Genomic DNA, 23,944 nt, shown 5'->3' with positions numbered 1-23,944 from the left:
AAGGAAGTTGTTGTAACTCAGACAAACAATGTCCGATCTACCCCAAACTTCACATGTTTTATTAGAGTCCTGGCCTGAAGACCTCTTCATAACAATATTCAGTTACAGTCATAGCGCCACCTGGGGGCAACAGGAAATGACATGTTTTACACTGTGATTAACTCCTCATGGAGATTTAACCAGATCAACATCAAATGTTATCAGTCTTATCTTAAGACCTTAGCAATGATAAATATCAAAGATCTTGAGTTTTCGCTGAAGGGCATGTCTGTGGTGGCCTGACAAAGTGATGTTTCGCCATGAACGATGAAGCTGTTGTAGCTGAGGCATACTACACTGCGTTCCAAATTATTATGCAAGAGACAAATCAGTAAGATTTCTGTACAATAAACATTCAGATTTTAGTTTTTCTAAGAAAATGTTTGTTTGTTTATTTATCCATGTCTTTTTAGATAACTGGTATCAATCTCAGACAAAATAATTTGCCAGATCTCAGGAAACCCCACTTAGAGGTTGTTTCACATTATTAAGCAAGTCACACTTCTCATGCAATATGGAGAGGAAGAAAGATCTTTTTGAAGATGAAAAGCATGAAATAGTGCAATGTTGTGCAAAAGGCATGAAAACAATTAATATTGTGTGAAACTTAATGGAGATTATCAAATTATCATAAGATTTGTGAGTGATTCAGAGCACAGCAGAACTCGGTCAGATAAAGGCAAATTGAGGAAAGTTCCTGCCAAAAAAATGAATTGTATTAAAAGGGCAGCTATAAAAAAAAGCCAGTGTTGAGCAGCAAACAGGTATTTGAAGCTCCTGGTGTCTCACAATGGATGGTCTAAATGGATGGATTTCTGGATGGTTGATGAATGGCCACCAGGTTCCAACAAGACTGTGATGTCAGCAAGGAGCTGGCGGGTGATGATTGGACCATTTCATGCTTTTTATCTTCAAAAAGATCTTTCTTCCTCCTCATATTGCATGAGAACTATGACTTGCTTAATAATGTGGAACAACCTCTAAGTAGGGTTTCCATAGATCTGGAAAATTATCTAAATTATCAGTTATCTAAAAAGTCATGGATAAATAAACAAACAAACATTTTCTTAGAAAAACTAAAATCTGATTGTTTATTGTACTGAAATCTTACTGATATGTCAATTGCATAATAATTTGGAACGCAGTGTATGTCTGATCTGCTCCAAACTTCACATGTGTGATAAGAGTCCTGGCCTAAAGACATCTATATGACAATATTCAGTTAGCCATAGCGCCACCTGCTGGCAACAGGAAATGGCATGCTTTACACTGTAATTCACTACCATATTCACATTTCATTATGCCACGAAGTACCAAACATGCTAGAAACACGTTAAATCATGCAACACTTGGCTGAGTGCTAATTTATGCGATTAATGCCACTAAAGAAACAGGAAGTTGTTGTAAGGCATACAATGTCCAATCTGCTCCAAACTTCACATATTCGATAAAAGTCCTGGCCTGAAGACATCAACATAGCAATATTCAGTTACAGTCAAAGCGCCATCTGTTGACAGCAGGAAGTGTGGCATTTCGAAATGACTTTGGCATAATTCTCCTGTATTCACTCGCTTAAGCCGCGTTCAGACTGCACGATTTTAGGCCCGATTTTGGCTCGACGACAGGTTTTGAGAAATCGCTGATAAATGCCCGAAATCACAGGCAAATCAGTGCTCGTTCACGCGAGTGACAATCACGCAGTGTGAATGAGCAAAGACGTGATCTGAGAGAATCGCCGACGCCCGTGAGATATTTGGCATGCTAAATATCTGGACCTGTCGGCGATTCAAAATCCTGCTGTGTGAAAAGTGTTCTGGCTGAAAACTACATTGGCGATGACCGACAGCCAATGAAAGAGCAAGATACAGAGCAGCAGGGAGTTCGGGGAGGAGTTATAGACCACAATATCAGCAAGCATGGCTTCATTCACATAAACATTACAATTCTATCAAACAGAAACAAAACACAAATATTTGCTTGACCATCCGCAACAGCAGCACATTGAAAAGTTATGTATTTACCTCCAACTCTCGTTGCAGAACACACAATCCACAGTCTCCCCAACCATTTCCTCCTCCATATTCTTCTTTTCTTTTTCTTGTTTTCTTTTTCTAAAGTCATGCAGTGTGAAACCTTCTGTCGCCGATCCATCGTGCAGTTTGAACACAGCAGCGAATGAATGCTGGCCAAGATAGTCATGCAGTGTGAAAAGAACAGTGACCCTACTAATTTGAAAATCGTGCAGTCTGAACTCGGCTTTACATGCATGATGCCCACTGTTCACTGTTTTCCTAAGGCCAACAGGTGGCGGTGAGCCTGGGTGCGAGGGCCCTTTCATCGCTGCTTGCAGCTTTAATTTATTCTTGTGATGGCAAAGCTAAATTTTCAGCAGCCATTACACCAGTCTTCAATGTCGTATGAATCTTCAGAATCATTCTAATATGCTAATTTGGTGCTCAAGTAACATTTCTTATTATCACAGATGAAAATGGTTGTGCTGCTTAATTTTTTGTGGAAACTGTGATTGCTTTTTGTTCATGATTTTTTGATGAATAGAAATGTTTAAAAGAACAGCATTTATTTACTGATTATCTTTACTGATTATCTTTACTGTCACCTTTGATCAATTTGATGAATCCTTGCTGAATATAAGTATTAATTTCTTTAAATAAGAAATGACTTTTGAACTGTAGTCTATATTAAAGCTGGCCAGTGTGTATGTACTTTGTTTTGTTTTTGCCTGTGTGCATGTGTACAGTGCTGCTTGAAAGTTTGTGAACCCCTCGCAGAATCTGTTAAAATGTGAATAATTTTAACAAAATAAGAGGGATCATACAATATGCATGGTATTTTTTTATTTAGTACTGTCCTGAGTAAGATATTTCACATAAAAAATGTTTACATATGGTCCACTTAATACTGTGTGGTTGCCTGGATGATCTATGGCTGTTTTTTTGTTTTGTGATGGTTGTTCATAAGTCCCTTGTTTGTTCTGAGCAGTTGCCCAAAACAGCAAACTGCCCAATATTCTTCAGAAAAATCCTCCAGGTCCCGAAAATTCTTCAGATTTCCAGTATCTTTTGCATATTTGAACTCTTTCCAGCATTGACTGTATGATTTTGAGATCCATCTTTTTACACTGAGGACAATTGAGGGACTCAAACACAACCATTAAAAAAGTTCAAACTGATGCTCCAGAAGGAAACACGATGCATTAAGAGTCAGGGGTAAAAACTTTTGAAAAGGATAAAGATGTCCAAATTTTTCTTATTTTGTTTAAATATTTTATTTTTTTTTTCCATTTAGTGCTGCCCTTCGGAAGCAACAGAGGACACTTAAATGTTTGCCAGAAGACAAATTAAGTACAATATTCCTTGATCTTCAAATTCAAAAGGTTTTCACCCCCGGCTCTTAATGTATCGTGTTTCCTTCTGGAGAATCAGTGAATGTTTGAACCTTTTTTAATAGTTGTGTTTGAGTCCCTTAATTTTCCTCAGTGTAAAAAGATGGATCTCAAAATCATACAGTCACTGATGGAAATGGATCCAAAACACAAAAGATGTTGGAAAACTGAAAAATGTTATCCCAAAGATTATTTTTTTGCAGAATTTTTGGCAGTTTACCTGCTCATGACAAACAAGCGACTCATGAACAACCATCACAAACATAAAAACAGTCGTGGATCATCCAGGTAATGACACATAGTATTAAGAATCAATGGTTCTTTCGAATGGGGTCATATTTATAAATTCAGCCATTTTTTTGTCTTGTGGACTTTATGTAAACATCATTTATGTAAAATGTCTTATTCAGGACAGTACTAAATTAAAAAAATTGCATGCATTTTGTATGATCCCTCTTATTTTGTTAAAATTAATCACATTTTGACATTCTGCAAGTGGTTCACAAACTTTAAAGCAGCACTGTATATCTATATTGACTAAACAGGTACTAATGTAATATCAGTAGAAACAGCTTGCAGATGGTTGTGTGCACATTCCATCTACAGAAACTCATTTGAGATGAGCTGTTATCTTGGTAGGGACCTGTAGGAACTGTGGACGAACCAGACAAATGAATCATTCAGATGATTCTTTCAAAACATAATTCTATTTCAGAATTGAGGTTCCGGCTCCGGCCCGTCTGCAGATAAAGCCAGGCTGATTAATTTTACGACACATGCTTTCTGATAGCAGAAGCGACATACCAAAGGGTCACCCAAGAAGACAGAGAGACAATCCAGACCCTTTTGTTTCCTTACTTCACAGGAAAGCCAAAGAGACTGTTGAACAAATAAATCTGCTTCAAAATACATTTTGCATTATGTGTACAAGTACTACCTGTAAACAGTTAGGCTTTAGAAACACTCACAATTCATGTAAATGTGTTAACTCTTGACTGAATGACTGAAAGTATGCCTTATTTGGACTTAATTTGATTCTTTCCCCCTTTTCTATATCCTGACTTGAATGAAATCTGTTTAAAATGTATTGTATCCCATTTAATAGAAATTATGTTAAAATGGCACTCTCTGCTGAAGCAGAAACAGGATGTAACACTTATGTTTTATTGGGGGCAGAGGAAGGCCCTGAAACAGGACAACGTCTGATTGGCCAGGACTCCTCAGAGGGGTGACAAACAACTAAGTTTAAATGATCATATTGCAAGATAGTGAACGAGAGAAGTTGGTTAGTAAACGAGAAAGGAGTTGGTTCTGTTCTGGGAAAAGAAGCCAAGACAAGTACCAAGAACAATGGAGTGACAAGAAGAACAGACCAGCCGCTCATTCAAGCCATCCAACCTTCACTCACTTTTCTTTTCTTTTCTTTACTTAATTTTCCTTTACCGCTGAAAGTCTTGTGTCCTAAGTTTTGCCGCAAAGTTCAACCAACGACTTTTGCCGCTTCAACTCCAGCGACAAAGAGACTTCCTTCATTGTTCCACACGGACCTGATCTGGACCAATCATCGACTTGGGGAAACCCCTCTCTGCACGACGAGGGAAATTCACCTTAGTCAACGCAAGCAAGTACCTCCAGATGAAAACTGAACTGGTGTATTTAAATGAATGATTCATGGTGCGTTCTGGTCTTTGAAATGCATTGATAGGTATTCGGTTAATCAGATCGATCTCTCTCTCTCTCTCTCTCTCTCTCTCTCTCTCCCTCTTTCAAAACTCTTTCTCTCTTCCTTCTTACTGCAACGCTTATGAACGTGTGTGTGTGTGTGTGTATGTATGTGCGTGCCTTTGTGTTAGATTAGTTTGTGTTAGAATAAATAAAATCTCTTTTAGATTTTAAAAGGAAAGTGTCTTGTATTATGTGCTTTATGATTTAATGTCTTAAACTGTGATCAAGTTACCGTGCTCTAATCAGTGTTTTCACGATTGTTGGATATTTATATACGTTACAAGAGCTTATTACGGCTCGAGCAAATGAACGCTGGACGAATCAGTTGCTCGGTCGTAATCTAAACAACTCTTTATAATTCCCTATAAATATTTCATTTGAGCTAATTTTACTTCCTAGGGTGTTTTCCCTACAGACCTGTGGTCAGTATTTCCCAGTTTAGTTTTTTCACAAAGTTGAATTTATTCTTATATTTAAAAGAGTAAACTGTTTTTGTAGCTTTACTGTGTGAAGCATGTAACACTGTAAGCTTTGTTGGTCAGCTTAGTCATGTTTTAAACTATTTCATTTGATCCCATTGTGACTGCGAAGGCAACATCTTCAGGGGCTTTCCAGCTAAATTTCATCATCCTACTCAGGGCCTCTTCCACAACTTACATAATGCCTGACCTGTATTCCTGATCAGGAGCCTGGCATGGGATAAAAGAACATTCCAGGTTTTTGAGGAAGGCTTTTTGCCTTGGCGGTGAAAAGCTTGTATGAACTGCATGGTTTCATGCACACAAACGCACACGAAATCACTTACACACTGTTTGTTACACAGCTGCTCTGAGACTTGAAGATGAGTGTGGAATCTTTAATCGGTTGCTAAGTGACAACAGTGGCATTCCATCTGTGGCAGAGTAGGGTGGCGTGGGATGTGGGACGGGGTGCACTTTCAAAGACAAAAAGAGATCATAGACGATTTACATCATGGACATTTCTAAATAAACAAGTGAATTAGTGTAGTCACATAAAAAAAAAAAAAAAAAAAAAACATATATAAAGATTAAGGATTACAGAAAATGTCCTGACAAATAAAGAAAGTTTGTGACAACCTGTATCAATGAAAAAAGTGTAAGGTTTGCCAATAAAAGTCTTGCTTAGTGTACATGCAAACTTACAGGACTGAGGGACTATATCAATACGGATTTACTATCTTTGGTTACTGATACATGATCACATGCATATTCATAGTAAAATGCTGATGAACATGATTGTTCAATTTGTATGTGTGATGTTTTTTCAGATGAGCAACAAACGTTCAAACAGTTTTCGTCGGGCGATCCTGCAGGGGAGTCGGCAGCTCAGGAATTCTGCACTGAGAGAGGAAGTAGGCTTGGGTCTGTCTCGGAGACTCGTGCGTCATGTTGCCTATGAAACTTTGCCCAGAGAGGTGGACCGCAAATGGTACTTTGACAGTTACACTTACTGTCCACCACCATGGCTTATGCTGGTCATCACTATAGCAGAGGTTAGAATGAACTTTACTATTGAAGATTATTAAAAGAAAGAAGTATTCTCTACTGTATCTATGAGACTTCTGAGTTGTTGTTTTTTACTGTATTGAAATGCAAAACGTATCTGCAGACACTTTGATCCCACGTTATTTTAGCTGTCTTTTACTATGTAGTAAAAATGATGGTACAATGTACTTAAAGCTGCAACTTTTTTTGGTTAAAAATTATCCAAAATCAACTTTTGAACAAGTACATAACCAGCCAGTGTTCAAAACTATCTAATTATCTTGTCTCAATTCACAACAGTTAGCTTGTAATAATGTTTTATAATAAGGGCGACATGGCGGATTTCCGCAGGAAATTCAAGCATGCAGCAGTTCGTCTGTGCGTCATTACGTCACGTCCATAAGGAGTCCCGTCCATGCTAGTTGGTTTGAGGAAGCTGCCGGTAGAGGCACATTTATTGCCTTTTCTCAGCAGCTGAAATTATTAAACTTATCATTTTGATGGCGGATTGTAATTTAGACAGGTCCAAATGACAATCATCAGTGACAGCTGGAGATTCAGCCGTAGACAATAAGCAAAAGACTTCGGACTGTGGAGTGGCTACAGAAATTGAAATCCACAGGTAACGCTAATACACACTAAATACACAGTCACGCAGTGATGATGTTGTTAACAATAACAATTTGAGAACAATATAACATTAATGATAATTTGCACGGTTTGACATGATCCGAACTAAGCGATCGTTAGATTTAATCATCATTGGTAGCATGATTTATTGTAGGCCTAAATGCTTTTTTCCTCAGTTGGTCAAAACAAAAGTGGCAGACATGTTACATACTTGTTCAGATGATATTTTCCAGAGAAAATTCTTATATTGGTCATACTTTCAAGACGTAGAATCTGTGATTCTGAAGTTCAGTATCCACACTGGTGCGGTGACTGACAGCAAAAATTTGATTCATCCGTGCTGACGAGCTGTGCCGAGGCACAACGCACGTACAGATAACTGTTCCGCATATGACTGCAATCGCATGTTTCAAACGGAGATGGCGACAAAGAGGAAAAACTGCGGACAGCAGCTTTAATGTGTTCATGTTGTATTGTAAAACTCTTTTGCTGCTATTGAGGTGGGATAAAGGATTAGAGACGGGTTTGGTTAGGTTAGGTGGATTAAGAGGTAGAGGTTCTTTTCTATCAACACTTGAATGCGGGTAAGTTTCATTATAAAAAAAGCAACATTTTGAAAAAAAAAACCCTGAGAAAATCACATTTTTGTCGAAGACTACATCAGGATCGGATTCAGAATGATGATCAAAACATAGATGGAGTAGATCACTTCAGTCAACAACCCCAAAGCTTGCACAGTTTTGATTTATATGCTGATTAAAATTTAATGATCGCATTATTTTACATGTGCATAAGCAATGCTTCTATCGCTTGTTTCTGCTGCTTCTTCGCCTGTGTTTTGATCCGGAGATTCTGTAATAGCGCCCACCCCCCACCGTATAAGTTGGGTTCTTCCTTTCAGCCTAGCATCGTCATCTCGCACCTTCACAAAGTGTATAGATGCAGCTCTGTCCAGGGCATCCGTATACACAACTACACTGAGAACTAGTATATTCTAGCATAGTCTGAAAAAATGGCGGCATTGAGATGTCATCCTCACACACATGAGGTGCTTGGGGTTAAGACTGAACACCAAGAAGAGTGTGATTTTGCCCATTACAGAGGACCACTTTTCTAAGAGTAGTTTGGGACTCCACTACAATGCAGGCATGACTTTCTCCTGCCCATATCGAGTTGATCCTTTTAGCCATAGGCAAGATCAAACTGGGCCAAGTCATCAGTTTCAAAGACTGTTGGGACTCATGGCAGATGCATCCAACATAATTTCTTTTGGCCTTCCGTACATGATACCATTGCAGTGGTGGCTCAAGCCCAAGGAGTTTTCTCAGAGGGGCAACTGATTTTGCATCATCAAGGCTATGTGCAGATGTCTTCTTACCCAATGATGTGGAAGAAGCCTTGGTTCTTGTCTCAGGGACCTGTGTTGAGAGTCTCTTGTCATTGCAAGACGCTAATGACAGTTGCGTCCCTCACAGACGCAGGGTCATCATTTTTCATGGCACATAAATTGCCTGGAGATTGATGGCTGAATTTCTGGCACTGAGGTACTTCCTACCATACCTCAGAGCCTATCATGTTCTTGTGCGATCAGACAACACATCGGTAGTCTCGTATATAAATCCTCAGTGGGGTCTGCGGTCGTGCACTCTTTGCAGACTGGCACACCAGATACTTCTCTGGACTCAGGGCAAGCTGCTCTCCCTGGGTACCTGAATCATGGAGCAGACATCCTAGAGAGATTTTGCCAGGACGGGGTTTGTCTACTGCTATTAGCCCCATGCTGGCCGGCCCAAATATACAAACATGATTCCAAAAAAGTTGGGACACTGTACAAATTGTGAATAAAAAAAGAATGCAATAATTTACAAATTTCATAAACTTATATTTTATTTACAATAGAATATAGATAACATATCAAATGTTGAAAGTGAGACATTTTGAAATGTCATGCCAAATATTTGCTCATTTTGGATTTCATGAGAACTATGGAAAAGTTAAATGTACATATAAGGAACAGCTGGAGGACCAATCTGCAACTTATTAGGTCAATTGGCAACATGATTGGGTATAAAAAGAGCCTCTCAGAGTGGCAGTGTCTCTCAGAAGTCAAGATGGGCAGAGGATCACCAATTCCTCCAATGCTGCGGCGAAAAATAGTGAAAAAATATCAGTAAGGAGTTTATCAGAGAAACATTGCAAAGAGTTTGAAGTTATCATCATCTACAGTGCATAATGTCATCCAAAGATTCAGAGAACCTGGAACAATCTCTGTGCATAAGGGTCAAGGCCGGAAAACCATACTGGATGCCCGTGATCTTCAGGCACTGCATCACATACAGGAATGCTACTGTAATGGAAATCACAACATGGGCTCAGGAATACTTCCAGAAAACATTGTCTGTGAACACAATCTACCATGCCATTCGCCATTGCTGGCTAAAACTCTGTGGGTCAAAAAAGAAGCCATATCTAAACATTATCCAGAAGCGCAGGCGTTTTCTCTGGGCCAAGGCTCATTTAAAATGGACTGTGGCAAAGAAAAAAACAGTTCTGTGGTCAGACGAATCAAAATTTGAAGTTCTTTTTAGAAAACTGGGACGCCATGACATCCGGACTAAAGAGGACAAGGACAACCCAAGTTGTTATCAGCGCTCAGTTCAGAAGCCTGCATCTCTGATGGTATGGGGTTGTATGAGTGTGTGTGGCATGGGCAGCTTACACATCTGGAAAGGCACCATCAATGCTGAAAGGTATATCCAAGTTCTAGAACAACATATGCTCCCATCCAGACGTCGTCTCTTTCAGGGAAGACCTTGCATTTTCCAACATGATAATGCCAGACCACATACTGCATCAATTACAACATAATGGCTGTGTAGAAGGAGGATCCAGGTACTGAAATGTCCAGCCTGCAGTCCAGATCTTTCACCCATAGAAAACATTTGGCGCATTATAAAGAGGAAGATGCCACAAAGAAGACCTAAGACAGTTGAGCAACTAGAAGCCTGTATTAGACAAGAATGGGACAACATTCCTATTCCTAAACTTGAGCAACTTGTCTCCTCAGTTTGCAGTTGCAGTTTGCAGTTATAAAAAGAAGAGGGGATGCCACACAGTGGTAAACATGGCCTTGTCCCAACTTTTTTGAGATGTGTTGATGCCATGAAATTTAAAGTCAACTTATTTTTCCCTTAAAATTATACATTTTCTCAGTTTAAACATTTGATATGTCATCTATGTTGTATTCTGAATAAAATATTGAAATTTGAAACTTCCACATCATTGCATTCTGTTTTTATTCACAATTTGTACAGTGTCCCAACTTTTTTGGAATCGGGTTTGTAGTTCTTAGACCCGTTGTCTCTCCTGGACGGCTCTCTTTGGGAGATTATCAATGTTAATGATAATGATATGTTTCTTGAGCACCAAATCAGCACATTAGAAAAGTTTTTGAAGGATCATGAGACACTTCAACAATTAAACAAAAATTAAATTGTAATATTTCAGAATATTACTGTATTTACGATCAAATTACAGTAGGTTACAAATGAGACCGGACAAACACTCAAACAGCTATGATTTTTTTTTTTTTCAACTGAAGTCATGCCACCTGCACTTCATGTTTGGACAGCTCCATTGCTGTAGATCATCTAGAAATGTTAAATCCCAAAATAAAATATTTAGGTTACAACTGCATCTGTCAGTGACTGCATGTGAACAATGTGACTAACTTTATTGTTGTTATTTTCAGAGCATTTAATGTACCCTTATTATAAAAAGAACTTTATTAACATTTATTTGTCTTTAACAAAAAAATCTTTTGGTAAGGAGACCTCAGAACTCTGAAACCAAAATGAAACAAAAGTTTTTGCTCAATACTAACTGAAATGAAAAATAATTTTTTAATTTGTTAAAATGCTTCCTCTGTATCCCAATGTTTTGAGGACAGCACAAGTGTCACACGTCAGTAACAGCCTCTTACTTACCACATCTTCCTCAGGTTGTTGTCTTTATATATTACGGACTGCAGCTGAACCGCTGGGTTCTGCAGGTGTCATCGCCATACTTCCTGAAGGGCCCATTGCCATACCATCCGCAGCTCAGAGCTCAGGCCTGGCGCTATCTTAGCTACATCTTCATGCACGCTGGGTGAGTTAAACATTAGCTATGCATATCATTACAGTATACAGTGATTGTTTATGTTAATGAACATGAAATATTGATATATCTTAAAATTATTTTATTATCTTAAATGAAGATTATAGCTTAAAATTTTGTTAAAATAAACTCTGAGTTTCAGAGTAGGATTAGAGTTGACAAAACCAAATAAATCCAAACCAGTTAAGATCAGGTTCAGTGTTCTCACAGCGCTCACTATAAATGTTCTGTCAACTCAGGGCTTGCTTCAGAATTCATTATCCTGTATAAATTGATTTATATGTTTCAGAATTTATAATGAACTCTGGAGTGTGTGATTGGCAGCGAACAGCCAATCAAATGAAATATGGAGAGAGTCAGTTTGATTCACTTCTCGCAAGCTCATTTAACTTCTCTTCTGAAGATTAAGAGATTTTTATAAGAAATATCAAGAATCTAAATATACATTTATAAGGCAAGATGAAATACTGCTGCTGCAAAGTTTGAGAAGACAGCTGAAAGAAAATATTTGACAGTCAATCAAAGCTTATGAATCAATTAAATTAGTTATTAGTTTATACAGTATAGGTTCACAGTGAGCTTAAAAGAAAACATGTAAGCTTTTTAAGGGCTATTCTAAAAATCGTTTATTTGTATGTATATGTATATATTTATATTTATATAAATTGTCCAAATATAACTGCAAAGTATAATGCAATTGTCAAAATATAACTGCTTAAAGGAACACTCCACTTTTTTTGAAAATAGGCTCATTTTCCAACTCCCCTAGAGTTAAACAGTTGAGTTTTACCGTTTTCGAATCCATTCAGCCGATCTCCGGTTCTGGCGGTACCACTTTTAGCATAGCTTAGCATAGTTCATTGAATGTGATTAGACCGTTAGCATCGCGCTTAAAAATGACCAAAGAGTTTTGATATTTTTCCTATTTAAAACTTGACTCTTCTGTAGTTAAATCGTGTACTAAGACCGACAGAAAATGAAAAGTTGTGATTTTCTAGGCTGAGATGGCTAGGAACTATACTCTCATTCAGGCGTAATAATCAAGGAACTTTGCTGCCGTTCCATGGCTGCAGCAGTGCAATGATATTACGCAGCGCCTGTGAGCCCCTGCTTGCACAGGGAACGTGCCTTGCAACCATGGAGACGTATGTGAGAAACGCTGCGTAATATCATTGCACTGCTGCAACCATGATAGGGCAGCAAAGTTCCTTGATTATTACGCCTGAATGAGAGTATAGTTCCTAGCCATATCAGCCTAGAAAATCGCAACTTTTCATTTTCTGTCGTGCTTAGTACACGATTTAACTAGAGAAGAGTCAAGTTTTAAATAGGAAAAATATCAAAACTCTTTGGTCATTTTTAAGCGCGATGCTAACGGTCTAATCACATTCAATGAACTATGCTAAGCTATGCTAAAAGTGGTACCGCCAGAACCAGAGATCGGCTGAATGGATTTGAAAACGGTAAAACTCAACTGTTTAACTCTAGGGGAGTTGGAAAATGAGCCTATTTTCAAAAAAAGTGGAGTGTTCCTTTAAAATGCATTAGGAGGCTACCATAAATATAAAATATAAACCATATTTTATATAATATAAATTCGTATAAATTAAATATAAATAATTAGCAAAGTGTAAATCCTTATGTAAATTAGGAAGCAGTAATTTTGTGTTGAAAAAATTCTTTGAAGATTTTGAATCAGATCAATACATTTTATAAATTACCAAACCTCTCAATCAGTACACCATTATCATGCAATCCTTCGTTTGAGCATTCTCAGATTGATGGAGCTTTTTCAGGATGGAGGAAAAAGGGTCTATGCTGTATTTGAGGTCTCTAAATAGAGGATCAATTTGCGTCTTTTTTGCAGCTTAAAAATACATTGGCACTCCAGTAGTATCACTTCTTCCATTATTTGCAAATTAGAAATTATGTAAAGAAAAATATTCCACAGTTTATAAATAAACTTGAAAACCATATTATTTATGATATTTTATCTTCTAATCCTGAAACTAGACATTTGGTATCTTGTTTTGTTCATGCTTTTACAACACCTATATGCACCAACCACCTTAAAATAGCCTGGTCTGCTGAACTGAATGATGACATGTCTGATGTGATCTGGGAAGAAGGCCTGTCGAGAATAAATAGCTGTTCTGTAAATTCGGCATATAAATTAATCCAGTTCAAAGTTATACACCGCATCCATTACTCCAAAACTAGACTGAACAAAATTTTTCCCTCCATATCTTCTCAATGTGATAGGTGCAAGACGGCAGAGAAGACATTGGCACATTTATTTTGGTTTTGCCCTATTTTGTATGATTTTGGTCTAACATTTTTTAATTTTTTTTTAATTGTTTAAGTGCCTACAGAATTAACCTTCATCCTGACCACAATGTCGCTATTTTTGGCTATTCTGATGTAATGGATACTATCCCTAATACTCATCATCATGCTCTAATGGTTTGCTTAATTGCAGCCAAAAAATACTCCTCAATTGGAAAACTTCACAAGCCCCTTTTTTCCAGAGATGGTTAAATAAGATGCTTTATATTATCCAAATGGAATAGTTACATTTTGGTGAGCTCGGCTCACAAAAATAGATTTGATACCACAAGGGGACCTCTCTTGAGACTGTTGGAAGCTAACAAGGATATATTCTGTAATCCTCCCCTTCTATTTATTTATTTATTTATTTATTTGTGTATGGCTATTTTCTTTGCCTGTGGTGATCTGATTTACAAAACAATTGTGCACATTGTCAGTTATGTTTATATTCTCAATAATTATTTTGTATATATTTGATGACTGAGGCAGTCTAGATTTTTTTTTTGTTGTTGTTGTTTTTTACCCCTTTATTCTGTGTAAATGTGTGTACTTTGTTGTTCTATGTTGGTTAAATATTATGCTTTTGTGTTCGTTGATACAACTATAAAACTTTAAATAAAATATTAAAATAATAATAATAGTACTACTAATAATAATTAGAAGCACAGGCAATTATGTCAAAAATCGTCAACACAAAAATTCTTTCACTGTGAACTGCTTTCATTTGGAGCCAAAGATATGTGACTTTATTAGAATATGTCAGTTTGCTCACAGGTGATTGGTCAAGATTTGGTTTGTGATCTCTTACCCAATGAAACCTTCTCTGGAGCATGTTAGCTGTTGCATGTTGCATGTAAGTTATAATGAACACTGCCCAAAACCTTCTTGAAACCAAAAAACTTACTTGGGTAGCCACTAAAGCCTTCTTGTGCAAAAATCATCTCTGTGCTTCTAGCCATCAAGCAAATGTTTTATGCTTACCATTTATATAATAAAATAAATACTGTGTAAGTTGTCCAAGCCATTTTAACTTAATTTATCTGATAACATTGTTTGTATGATAAGAGAGAGACCTTTGAGTGAAATGAGAGACATCAAACTGTCACTGTTATGTTGTCTTGAACAATGGTCAACATATACAGTTTAGTTGCCATTATAAAAAATAAAAACTGACAGTTCAATGCCACGACTGACAAATCTGAATATAGACAGCTGTTAAATAAGCAGGAATAAAAACCTTTCACAATTCTTAATAGTATGTAACAAATACATTTCTGTCATGACAACTCTCGGAGTGTTTGGCATGGTAATGGGTATGACAGTGTTGATGTTTGGTCTTGGGGGAATAGATCTGCTACGCTGCTGCAGAGCAAGTATGGGATTTGCTACTGCCAATATATACACTACCGCTCAAAAGTTTGGGATTGGTGAGATTTTCAATGTTCTTAAAATAAGTTTTGTCTGCTCACCAAGGCTTAATTTATTTAATTTAAAATACCGTAAAAACAGTAATATTGTGAAAAAAATATTACAATTTAAAATAACTGTTTTCTATTTGAATATATTTTACAAAGTAATTTATTGTTGGCAAAGCTGAATTTTCAGCATCATTACTCCAGTCTTCAGTGTTACATGATCCTTCAGAAATCATTCTAATATGATGATTAATTCCTCAAGAAATATGTTATTATTATCAATGTTGAAAACAGTTGTGTACTTTTTTTTCAGGGTTCCTTGATGAATAGAAAGTTCAAAAGAACAGCATTTATCTAAAATACAAAGCTTTTGTAACATTTTACACTACCGTTCAAAAGTTTGGGGTCAGTAAGAATTTTTATTTTTATTTTTTTGAAAAGAAATTAAAGAAATTAATACTTTTATTCAGCAAAGATGAATAGGCATTAAATCAATTAAAAGTGACAGTAAAGACATTTATAATGTTACAAAAGATTAGATTTCAAATAAACACTGTTCTTTTGAACTTTCTATTCATCAAAGAATCATGAAAAAAAATATTGTACACAAATATTTTGTACAATTGTAAACAATAAATGTTTCTTGAGCAGTAAATCAGCATGGACACTGAAGACTGGAGTAATGATGCTGAAAATTCAGCTTTGATATCACAGGCATAAATTACTTTGTAAAATATATTCAAATAGAAAACAATTATTTTAAATTGTAATATTTCACAATGTTATGTTTTTTATTTTATTTTTTAATTAAATAAATGCACCCTTGGTGAGCAGACAAAACTCATTTTAAAACATTAAAAATCTATACATGGCACCCTGTTGTGAGCAAGTCAAGCATGCTGCTGCTGTACAATATAGCGTACATGAATTACCCGTAGCAGATCCATACAGGTGGAGCTGGGGAAGGTGAACGGTTTCTGAAAGCGTGCTGCACTGCTAAGGCAATTGCTACCCAAGAATTTGAAGGATGAGCATGTCAGCAGGAACCAATCCGCTGTGCCATATGAAGAGTTTGGTTCCAAAACGCTATAAATCCATTTTGATTAATTTGAGTAAAAAGGTGTTTTCTTTACCAAGAAATTGGCAAAATGAAAACCACTCTTTTCTGTTTCAAACTTTCACATAGCATCTTTTGGTTATAAAAACATTAAAAATTCAAATCTAGATTTTGATTTTCAAAGGTTTATTATAAAAATTTATTATTTTTTCCCCAAAATGCAATAAATGCATGACACGTTTTTTTGTTTTGATTTTTTTTTTTTCAAAATGCACTTAATCCATCAATATAAAAGTTATTTTTCATATTGAAAGTAAGTTAATTCACATATATGACAGCCTCTGAACTTTGTCAATACTAATCGTATGTACATGCATTTGACTAAAAATACATTCATTCGTCGCTCCCAAAATGAATTCAACGAGTCATCTTGTTAATCTTATAAATGAATTATGTCTCTGTTTGTCATTACCGATCAAGGCGTATCTGGCGTCACCGCATGGTTAAAATAAACAGTTCAGTTTAGGGAGCGTGATAGAAGTTTGATGCTGTCGTGAAACAAGCAACAGCCGGCATTTTTCCTCCTCCCGACTCGAGTGCCTCGCCTTCTTAATCTCCTCACGTAAATGATTTCGATGGCTTGCGTTTCTTCCCCACCGCAGAAAGCACCACAGGTTCAGCAATGTTCATCGAAATTATTCATTTTTCTGTTTTTGTTGATCACAAAGTACAAAGTAGATAAAGGATGCGGGGTGTATTCAGAGCGCCGCCATTACTGTTTACAGTGCATGGAATGGTGCGCTGTGATTGGTTGAGCGGATATATCGCGTTCTGCAGAGAAGGGAGACTGGCGTTTGTCGCGTTTTGGAAAGAAAGGGAGAAAACATGACAGAATAACACAACGGATATCGCATTTTGCGCAAAATTAATGAATGACTTTTCAATACCGACCAGATACAATACTGATTTTGGCGGAAACTCAAATTTTTTGAAAATGGCGTTTATCGCGTTTTGGAACCAAACTCTTCATATAGATAACAATGTGATTACCAGCAGGTTGAGTTAAAGGATTATTAGCCTGCGTCATCTAGAGAACTTTGTATTTCTGTCATGACAACTCTCGGAATGTTTGGCATGGTAATGGGTATGACAATGTTGATATGTTTGGTCTTGTCGGAATAGTTCTGCTACGCTGCTGCTGCTCCTGTAGGTTATTGATACTGCTGCTGCTGCTGAGCAAGTACGGTACTTGCTACTGCCAATACATACACAACATGCTGCTGCTGTACAATATTATGTACATGAATTACCCCCCAACAGAGCAAGTGATATATTTGAACAATACAAGCCAAGTGTACTGCAAGATGATAATTCAGGTGATTTGAGTATGAAAAATGGGGCATATGCTTGGTCTTGGTGGACTAGATCTGCCTATGCATTATTCCACCAAGCAAATCTACAAATTTGATTTGTATAGCACATTTCATACACAATGGTAATTCAAAGTGCTTTACATAAAGAAGAAGAATAAAAATAGAACATAAGGAATAGAAATAACAGTAAAAACAGAATTTTGCTATCTGGATGGATGAGCTAGGAAGTCTTAGGGAGTTTTGTTGTTGTTGTTGTTGTTGTTGTTGTCCGTCAGAGTGGATCTAAATGGATCTGTCCATCAGAGCAGATCTAAATGGATCTTCCTCACATGACAGGACTGCTACCTATTGAGGCACTTCAAACTGATAAACAAAGTTTCAATCTCAAACAATGCCACACAGCCCTAATCCCCCTTCAGGAGATATCTTATCTATGCAACGCAGTTCAAATTTCCCCTTTGGAAAGTGTCCTGACTGTAATCCAGAGATATCTTAACCATGCACCACAGCTCAAATTTCCCCATGGTTTGTCCCCCAAATTTTAACCTAATCACAAATGCTTTCTTCCTAATTCTCCCAGCTCTTTCAACCAGACAACAATATTTAAAATGCATTAAAAGTCAGAAATAAGATGATACATAAGATATAAAATACATTAAAAATTAAATAAAAACATGTGGGCAGCCATAAGCGGCATATATGGCACATAAAACATCTCGCAGTGTAGCCCTGTGTGTGTGTGCACAGTAAATTTTGCAGTGTTAAATTAACTCTATAAGAGTCAAATTTAACACTCGGCCCGAGTGTATTTGGTCCCACTCAGAATTGGTGATAAATTGACTCTCGTCATAGTGTTAAATTTTCAGAGTTAAATTAACTCTATTTTGAGTAAAACTTTAACACTGCTTAACACTGAATAGTGTTACTAGAGTTTAACACTAGGAGAAATTAACTCTTTTTAGTGTTACTTGAGTTTAACACTAGGAGAAATTAACTCTGGTGTTACTAGAGTTTAACACTAGGGGAAAATTAACTCAGATTAGTGTTAATATTTCACTTATTTAGAGTTTATTTACATTTGTAATAGTGAAAAATTCTCACATTTTAAAACCCTATTGGTGTTTTTAAAACAGAAAAGAAAACAAGTTCAACGACATCACATTTAAAATATTTATTTAAACGTTATCAGGCTCAAGAAACATACACGTATATGCACAAAAATACATCACATCTGCATGAAATGACAATACATCACTATATGCAGTACAGAATCTGTTGAACCACCTAGCTAATCAGTCTTGCTTTAACCTCAGCAATACAAGGACTTCCACTTTGTCAACATCTTTGTTGTACACTGTGGTCTGAATGTGTACATCTTGTGTAGAATAGTTTTATAAATGGTGCCAAAAACAGAGTGTGCCTTAAAATGTTAGTTCACCAAAAAATAAATTCTCTCCTTAACTCACCCTCATGTCATTCTAAACCTGTAAGGCTTTTGTTCATTTTCAGAACACAAATGAAGATATTTTTGATGAAATCTGGGAGACTTCTGTCACTTCATTAACAGCCTACACAACTACCACTTTCAAGGCCCAGAAAGGCAGTAAAGACATTAAAGTAACCCATGTGACTCTGTTGATTTAACTTACTTTAACTTAACAGTTTTATGAAGCAACACAATAACGGACTTGAGTACATGAGAGCACAACGACACATGAGTGATTTGTTAAAAATGAAAGCAGTCGTTGTGTGAATGCGTGTATAAAGTTGAGGTTAAACCAATAGAGTAACATGGATTACTTTAATGTCTCATTACTACCTGTCGGGGCCTTGAATGTGCTAGTTGTGTAAACTGTCAACAGAGGGACAGAAAACTTTCAGATTTCAGATACCTTCATTGTTGTTTTGAAGATGAACGAAGGTCTTACGGGTTTGGAACGGCATGAGGGAGAGTTAATGACAGAATTTTCATTTTTGGGTGAATTAATTCCATTAAAAATATCATCAAAAGGCATCAAAAAAAGACTGACTTGAATGGAATGACATGTTGATCAAGAATGAAGAACTGGTGAACTGAATTCTTGGTTTCAACAGCCAGGTGATAGGGCTGAGCACTTCCAGCGATGTCTTGAAGATGCTCCTCAATGCTCGTTTCACTCTGAGAAAGCCAAGCAAATTGCAGAGGACTAATGTTAAATAATGAAAACTACAAGAAAATAATTATAAAAATAATAATAAATAAAAACAAACCTTCTAGAAGACAAGATCTCTCTACATGAGATGTAGACGCCTTTTCTGGCCTTGACAAGACAATCCTTTTCCTGATGAACAATGAACAATAAAAAAGCATTTTAAGATCAACACTGCTTAAAGAATGCTATATTAAGTTAAATCTTTAGTCACATTTAAAGGGACATTTAAATGCTCACCCTCATGTCGTTCCAAACCCATAAGACTTTTGTTCTTGTTTGGAACACAAATTATGATATTTTTGATGACAAAATGCTGTCAGATTTCCTTCCATAGACTGCCTTTCCAACTAACACTTGACACTTCAAAAAGTTCATAAAGACATTGGAAAACGAATCCATATGAATTGGGGTTTAGATCTGAAGAGACTTCTGAAGAGGTTTTTACTCACATGTAAACATTGATCAGAACATTGATAAAAACATTGATCAGCAAACATAAGCAGAAGCTCAACCAAACCTTAATAACACACAAAACCAAACCTCATCCGGAAGCTAAAACGCTGGTTATGCAGCACGTAACCAGCACGGTTCTTGTGCATTATTCAGTTTCGGTTGAGCTTCTGCGTATGTTCACTGATCAATGTTTACATGCAAGAAAAAGCAAAAATTAAATCAGTTCATCATAACAAGTGAACGATTCTCATCAGACAATTTGATCTAAACCACTCAATTCATATGGATTAGTTTTACAATCTCTTTATGAACTTTTTAAAGCATCAAAGTGTCAGTTGCAAAGACTGTCTATGGAAAGAAATCTGACGGCATTCTGTCATCAAAAAGATCTTCATTTGTGATCTGAAGATCAACAAAAGTCTTAGAACGACATGAGGGTGAGTAATTAATGACAGACCTTTTTCGTTTTAGGTGAACTAACCCTTTAATGCAACTCCATGGCAATAAAACTGCCGTGAAAGATGACACAATAAAATTCTCATTTCATTTTGTACCTTCAAATGATACTGCTTGTGCTTTAGCAGTGCCTCTCTGTATAGTTTTGATTCTCCATGGCAAGTAACTGGTGGCATTTTCACCAACATAGCAATGCTCCTTAGAAAGACAAAAGCACAGAAGAAGAAAAAAAAAAGTTTTACAATCCAAGAGCAAAATACACCATTTAAAAAAAAAAAAAAAAAAAATGTTAAAAAAAGAAAAAGAAAATGTGTGATACTTACGTAGCCATTTTTGAAGGAGGGGTCACTGAGATACAGGAACACCACAATTACTCTGGCATATTTCTTTCACCTTCCTTGGTTGTGATGTACTGCAAAATAAAAAATAAAAAAATGTATATATCTATCTATATATCTAATATCATGTAAAAATACTTAAAACAAGGTTTATACATATTTTTCTAAATGTTTAATCGTATAAAAATCAAACTAATGTTGGATTTTTTTAAATTGATTTATTAGTTTCAACAGTTTTTTTTTCTTTCCCCCTCAAATGCATAAGTAATAACTTGTTGCCCACCTTTTTTAGCTTCATCATCGAGCCTCATTCGTGTACTTGAAAACCTTTCTTCAATAATGAGTGTGTCCTGTGAGTCAGTGGAGTCAAAGGATGAAGACAGGGACTTGTCTGAGTGCACAGGAGAAGCTTGTTAATTAAAACAAAAAAAGAACAAAATACGTTAGTTCAGCAATATGTGCTATACCATGCCAATAACAGTCACTTACAAAGAATGGATTTCAAAATGCGTTACTTGTATCAACCGATGCTCTGCTGAAGTCAACTGATTGTTTATGTCTAATAACAATAATATAAAATAGTTGTTCGTGCTGCCGTGATCATTGCAGAAGGTTAAAGTGACGAGAAACAAAAAAGCGGGTATTTTTAAATGAGACTTTCCGCCTTCCCCATCGCCTTCTTCGTTGCGCAGTGTTGGGCCATGTTAATGCTATCCCACAGCGCCATCTAACTTACGTGGCTTCAATAAAAATACAATGGTGGCATTTTGACAAATCGAATTTATAATTACCTTCATTGGACATATTTAATCTGTCGGGAGCTGAACAGTATCAAATATATAGTTTATATAACATTCGAACGATTTACATAAAATAATGTTATGTTCTGTATGTAGCGTCGTAAGACATGCTAAAATATTTCAATCCACAATAACATTTGGCTAAGTACATGCTACACGTTACGTTTACATTATAAAATGTTGAAAACACCAGCCACAGCCCTGCAAGATTTCGACCATCCAAACACATAAAAATGTGTCAGCTTACCACCTATTGTGACGTTCAATAATTAAACGTTTTAAAAAAAAAAAAATATATATATATATATATATATATATATGTATATATAATATAATATATATATAATATATATATATATATATATATATATATATATATATAACACATTAAATCGATACACCCAACTACAGCTGAAAATCAAATTAAGTAAGATTACTGACATAATTTAAACTTTATCATTACCACATTGTGACGAAAAAGCACATTTCTCCAGCATAGGCCTAGTGACTTTATTCGATATTTCCGAGTTTAAACCAAATTACCAGATCAAAAAACTACAACTGCATTATTATCAGCACAATCGTTAACATCAAATATTAAACTTACGTTTTAATAAGTTAATTACAAAAACTTACCTTTTAGTGCGAGGCAAAAGAAGATGGCGATGAGAGAACTTCCGCTCAGGTCTTCGGAGTTGGCTTAAGGGGCGGAGCTTAACAGAGTAAATTTAACGAGGCAGAATGGACTATATGCACGGAGCGTTCTTTAGAACTTCCGCATTAATATAAGCCAGCTCGAAAACTTCCGGTGAGATGTCATTTGCTGGTGTTTTGAGCATCGGTAGTGTAATACTTAGTTTATAATCACAATATAGTCACTTAAATAGTGTGGCATAGCATTAATTTAGTTATTCAAACGCAAGACAGCATAAAAAATAAATAAATAAATAAAGACGTACCTCAATGTTCCTCCTCGGCTAAATTCAATTCGACCATTAGTTTTCACACTTTTATGTGGAAAAAAAGCATCAAAAATTAAATATTTATTGTGCACTTTAGTTAGATTAATTGAATAAATGTGTGTTTTCACAAGTGTGCTGAAATCATTGATCTTGCACTGCACTGACTGACAGCTGCTGTGATTACAAAGGGAGAGCACGGTGCTCGCTTTCTGTGTAATTCACAATAAATGTTAATTTTTTTCATAAGATTTTGTGAGTATTTCATACTTCACATTGACAAAATGTATTTTAAACCTAGTTATTTTATAATGTTTAATATTTAGTCAAAAACGAAGTGAAAAACGTTTAGATGAAATGGCTGATATGTGCGCAAATAAATGCAACTTTGCCGCCATCTGGTGGTTAAAATGCTAATTACTGTCTTTTTTATTTTTAGATAAGTGTTTTCTATCAAATGTTAAATTTCCTATATTTTTAAACATTCGGTTTTACAATGGGGACAATCTCAGAAGGATGAACAAATAATGTTTGTGGTCATCACATTAAAAATAACATTTGAAGTGCTGGGAAAAAATGTGTGTGCGTGTCTAATTACAGACACGGCATTTTTAAACAGTCCATATAGCTTCGTCTTTATTGCAATCAATAAAACTGGTTTATTGGCAAATTAGGTAAATGTGATAACTACATTAAAATATAAATACAACATTAAAAAGTCAACCATAGATGGATGTGTCGATGTACAACGACTACAGAATGAACAGCAAACAGTTCACCGGAAGTGCTCGAGCTGGCTTAATGACAACCAGGAAGTAACCCGTGCAGATTAACACTGTTTGATTAACACTGTTGATATATATATATATATCAACATTTTTTTTTTTTTATCAAACATAAATTTACAAAATTGAATTAGAACAGAAATATTATCGAGTCAAACTGCAAAATGCCTGAAGTGCAGGGGAACATATATTCAAAACACAAGCCACAAATAATTAAATTAGATGACCCAAGTGATCAATAAATAAATTAAAATTAAAGAAATTTTAAAGAAATCCAGTCTTTCACGCGATCTGCCTGTGTCCGTTTGAGTCTTTTTAAATAACGCGC

General features: G+C 36.0%; 1 protein-coding gene across 4 annotated transcripts in view; it reads left to right on the top strand.

Moving 5' to 3' along the window:
- The window catches only part of rhbdl3 (rhomboid, veinlet-like 3 (Drosophila)), a 107,881-nt gene that overhangs the window by 58,701 nt on the left and 25,236 nt on the right, over nucleotides 1–23,944 (top strand). For all 4 annotated transcript variants that reach the window (XM_067374442.1, XM_067374441.1, XM_067374440.1 and 1 more), the window contains 2 exons: nucleotides 6,456–6,680; nucleotides 11,303–11,451. In XM_067374442.1, the coding sequence (XP_067230543.1) occupies nucleotides 6,456–6,680; nucleotides 11,303–11,451 (374 nt within the window). The remainder of the gene's footprint in view (nucleotides 1–6,455; nucleotides 6,681–11,302; nucleotides 11,452–23,944) is intronic.

This window comes from Chanodichthys erythropterus, chromosome 21 (genome assembly GCF_024489055.1).
Source record: "Chanodichthys erythropterus isolate Z2021 chromosome 21, ASM2448905v1, whole genome shotgun sequence".
NCBI lineage: Eukaryota > Metazoa > Chordata > Actinopteri > Cypriniformes > Xenocyprididae > Chanodichthys > Chanodichthys erythropterus.
The sequence above is the reverse complement of the archived record's forward strand: the minus strand, read 5'-3'. Positions and strand labels throughout refer to the sequence as shown.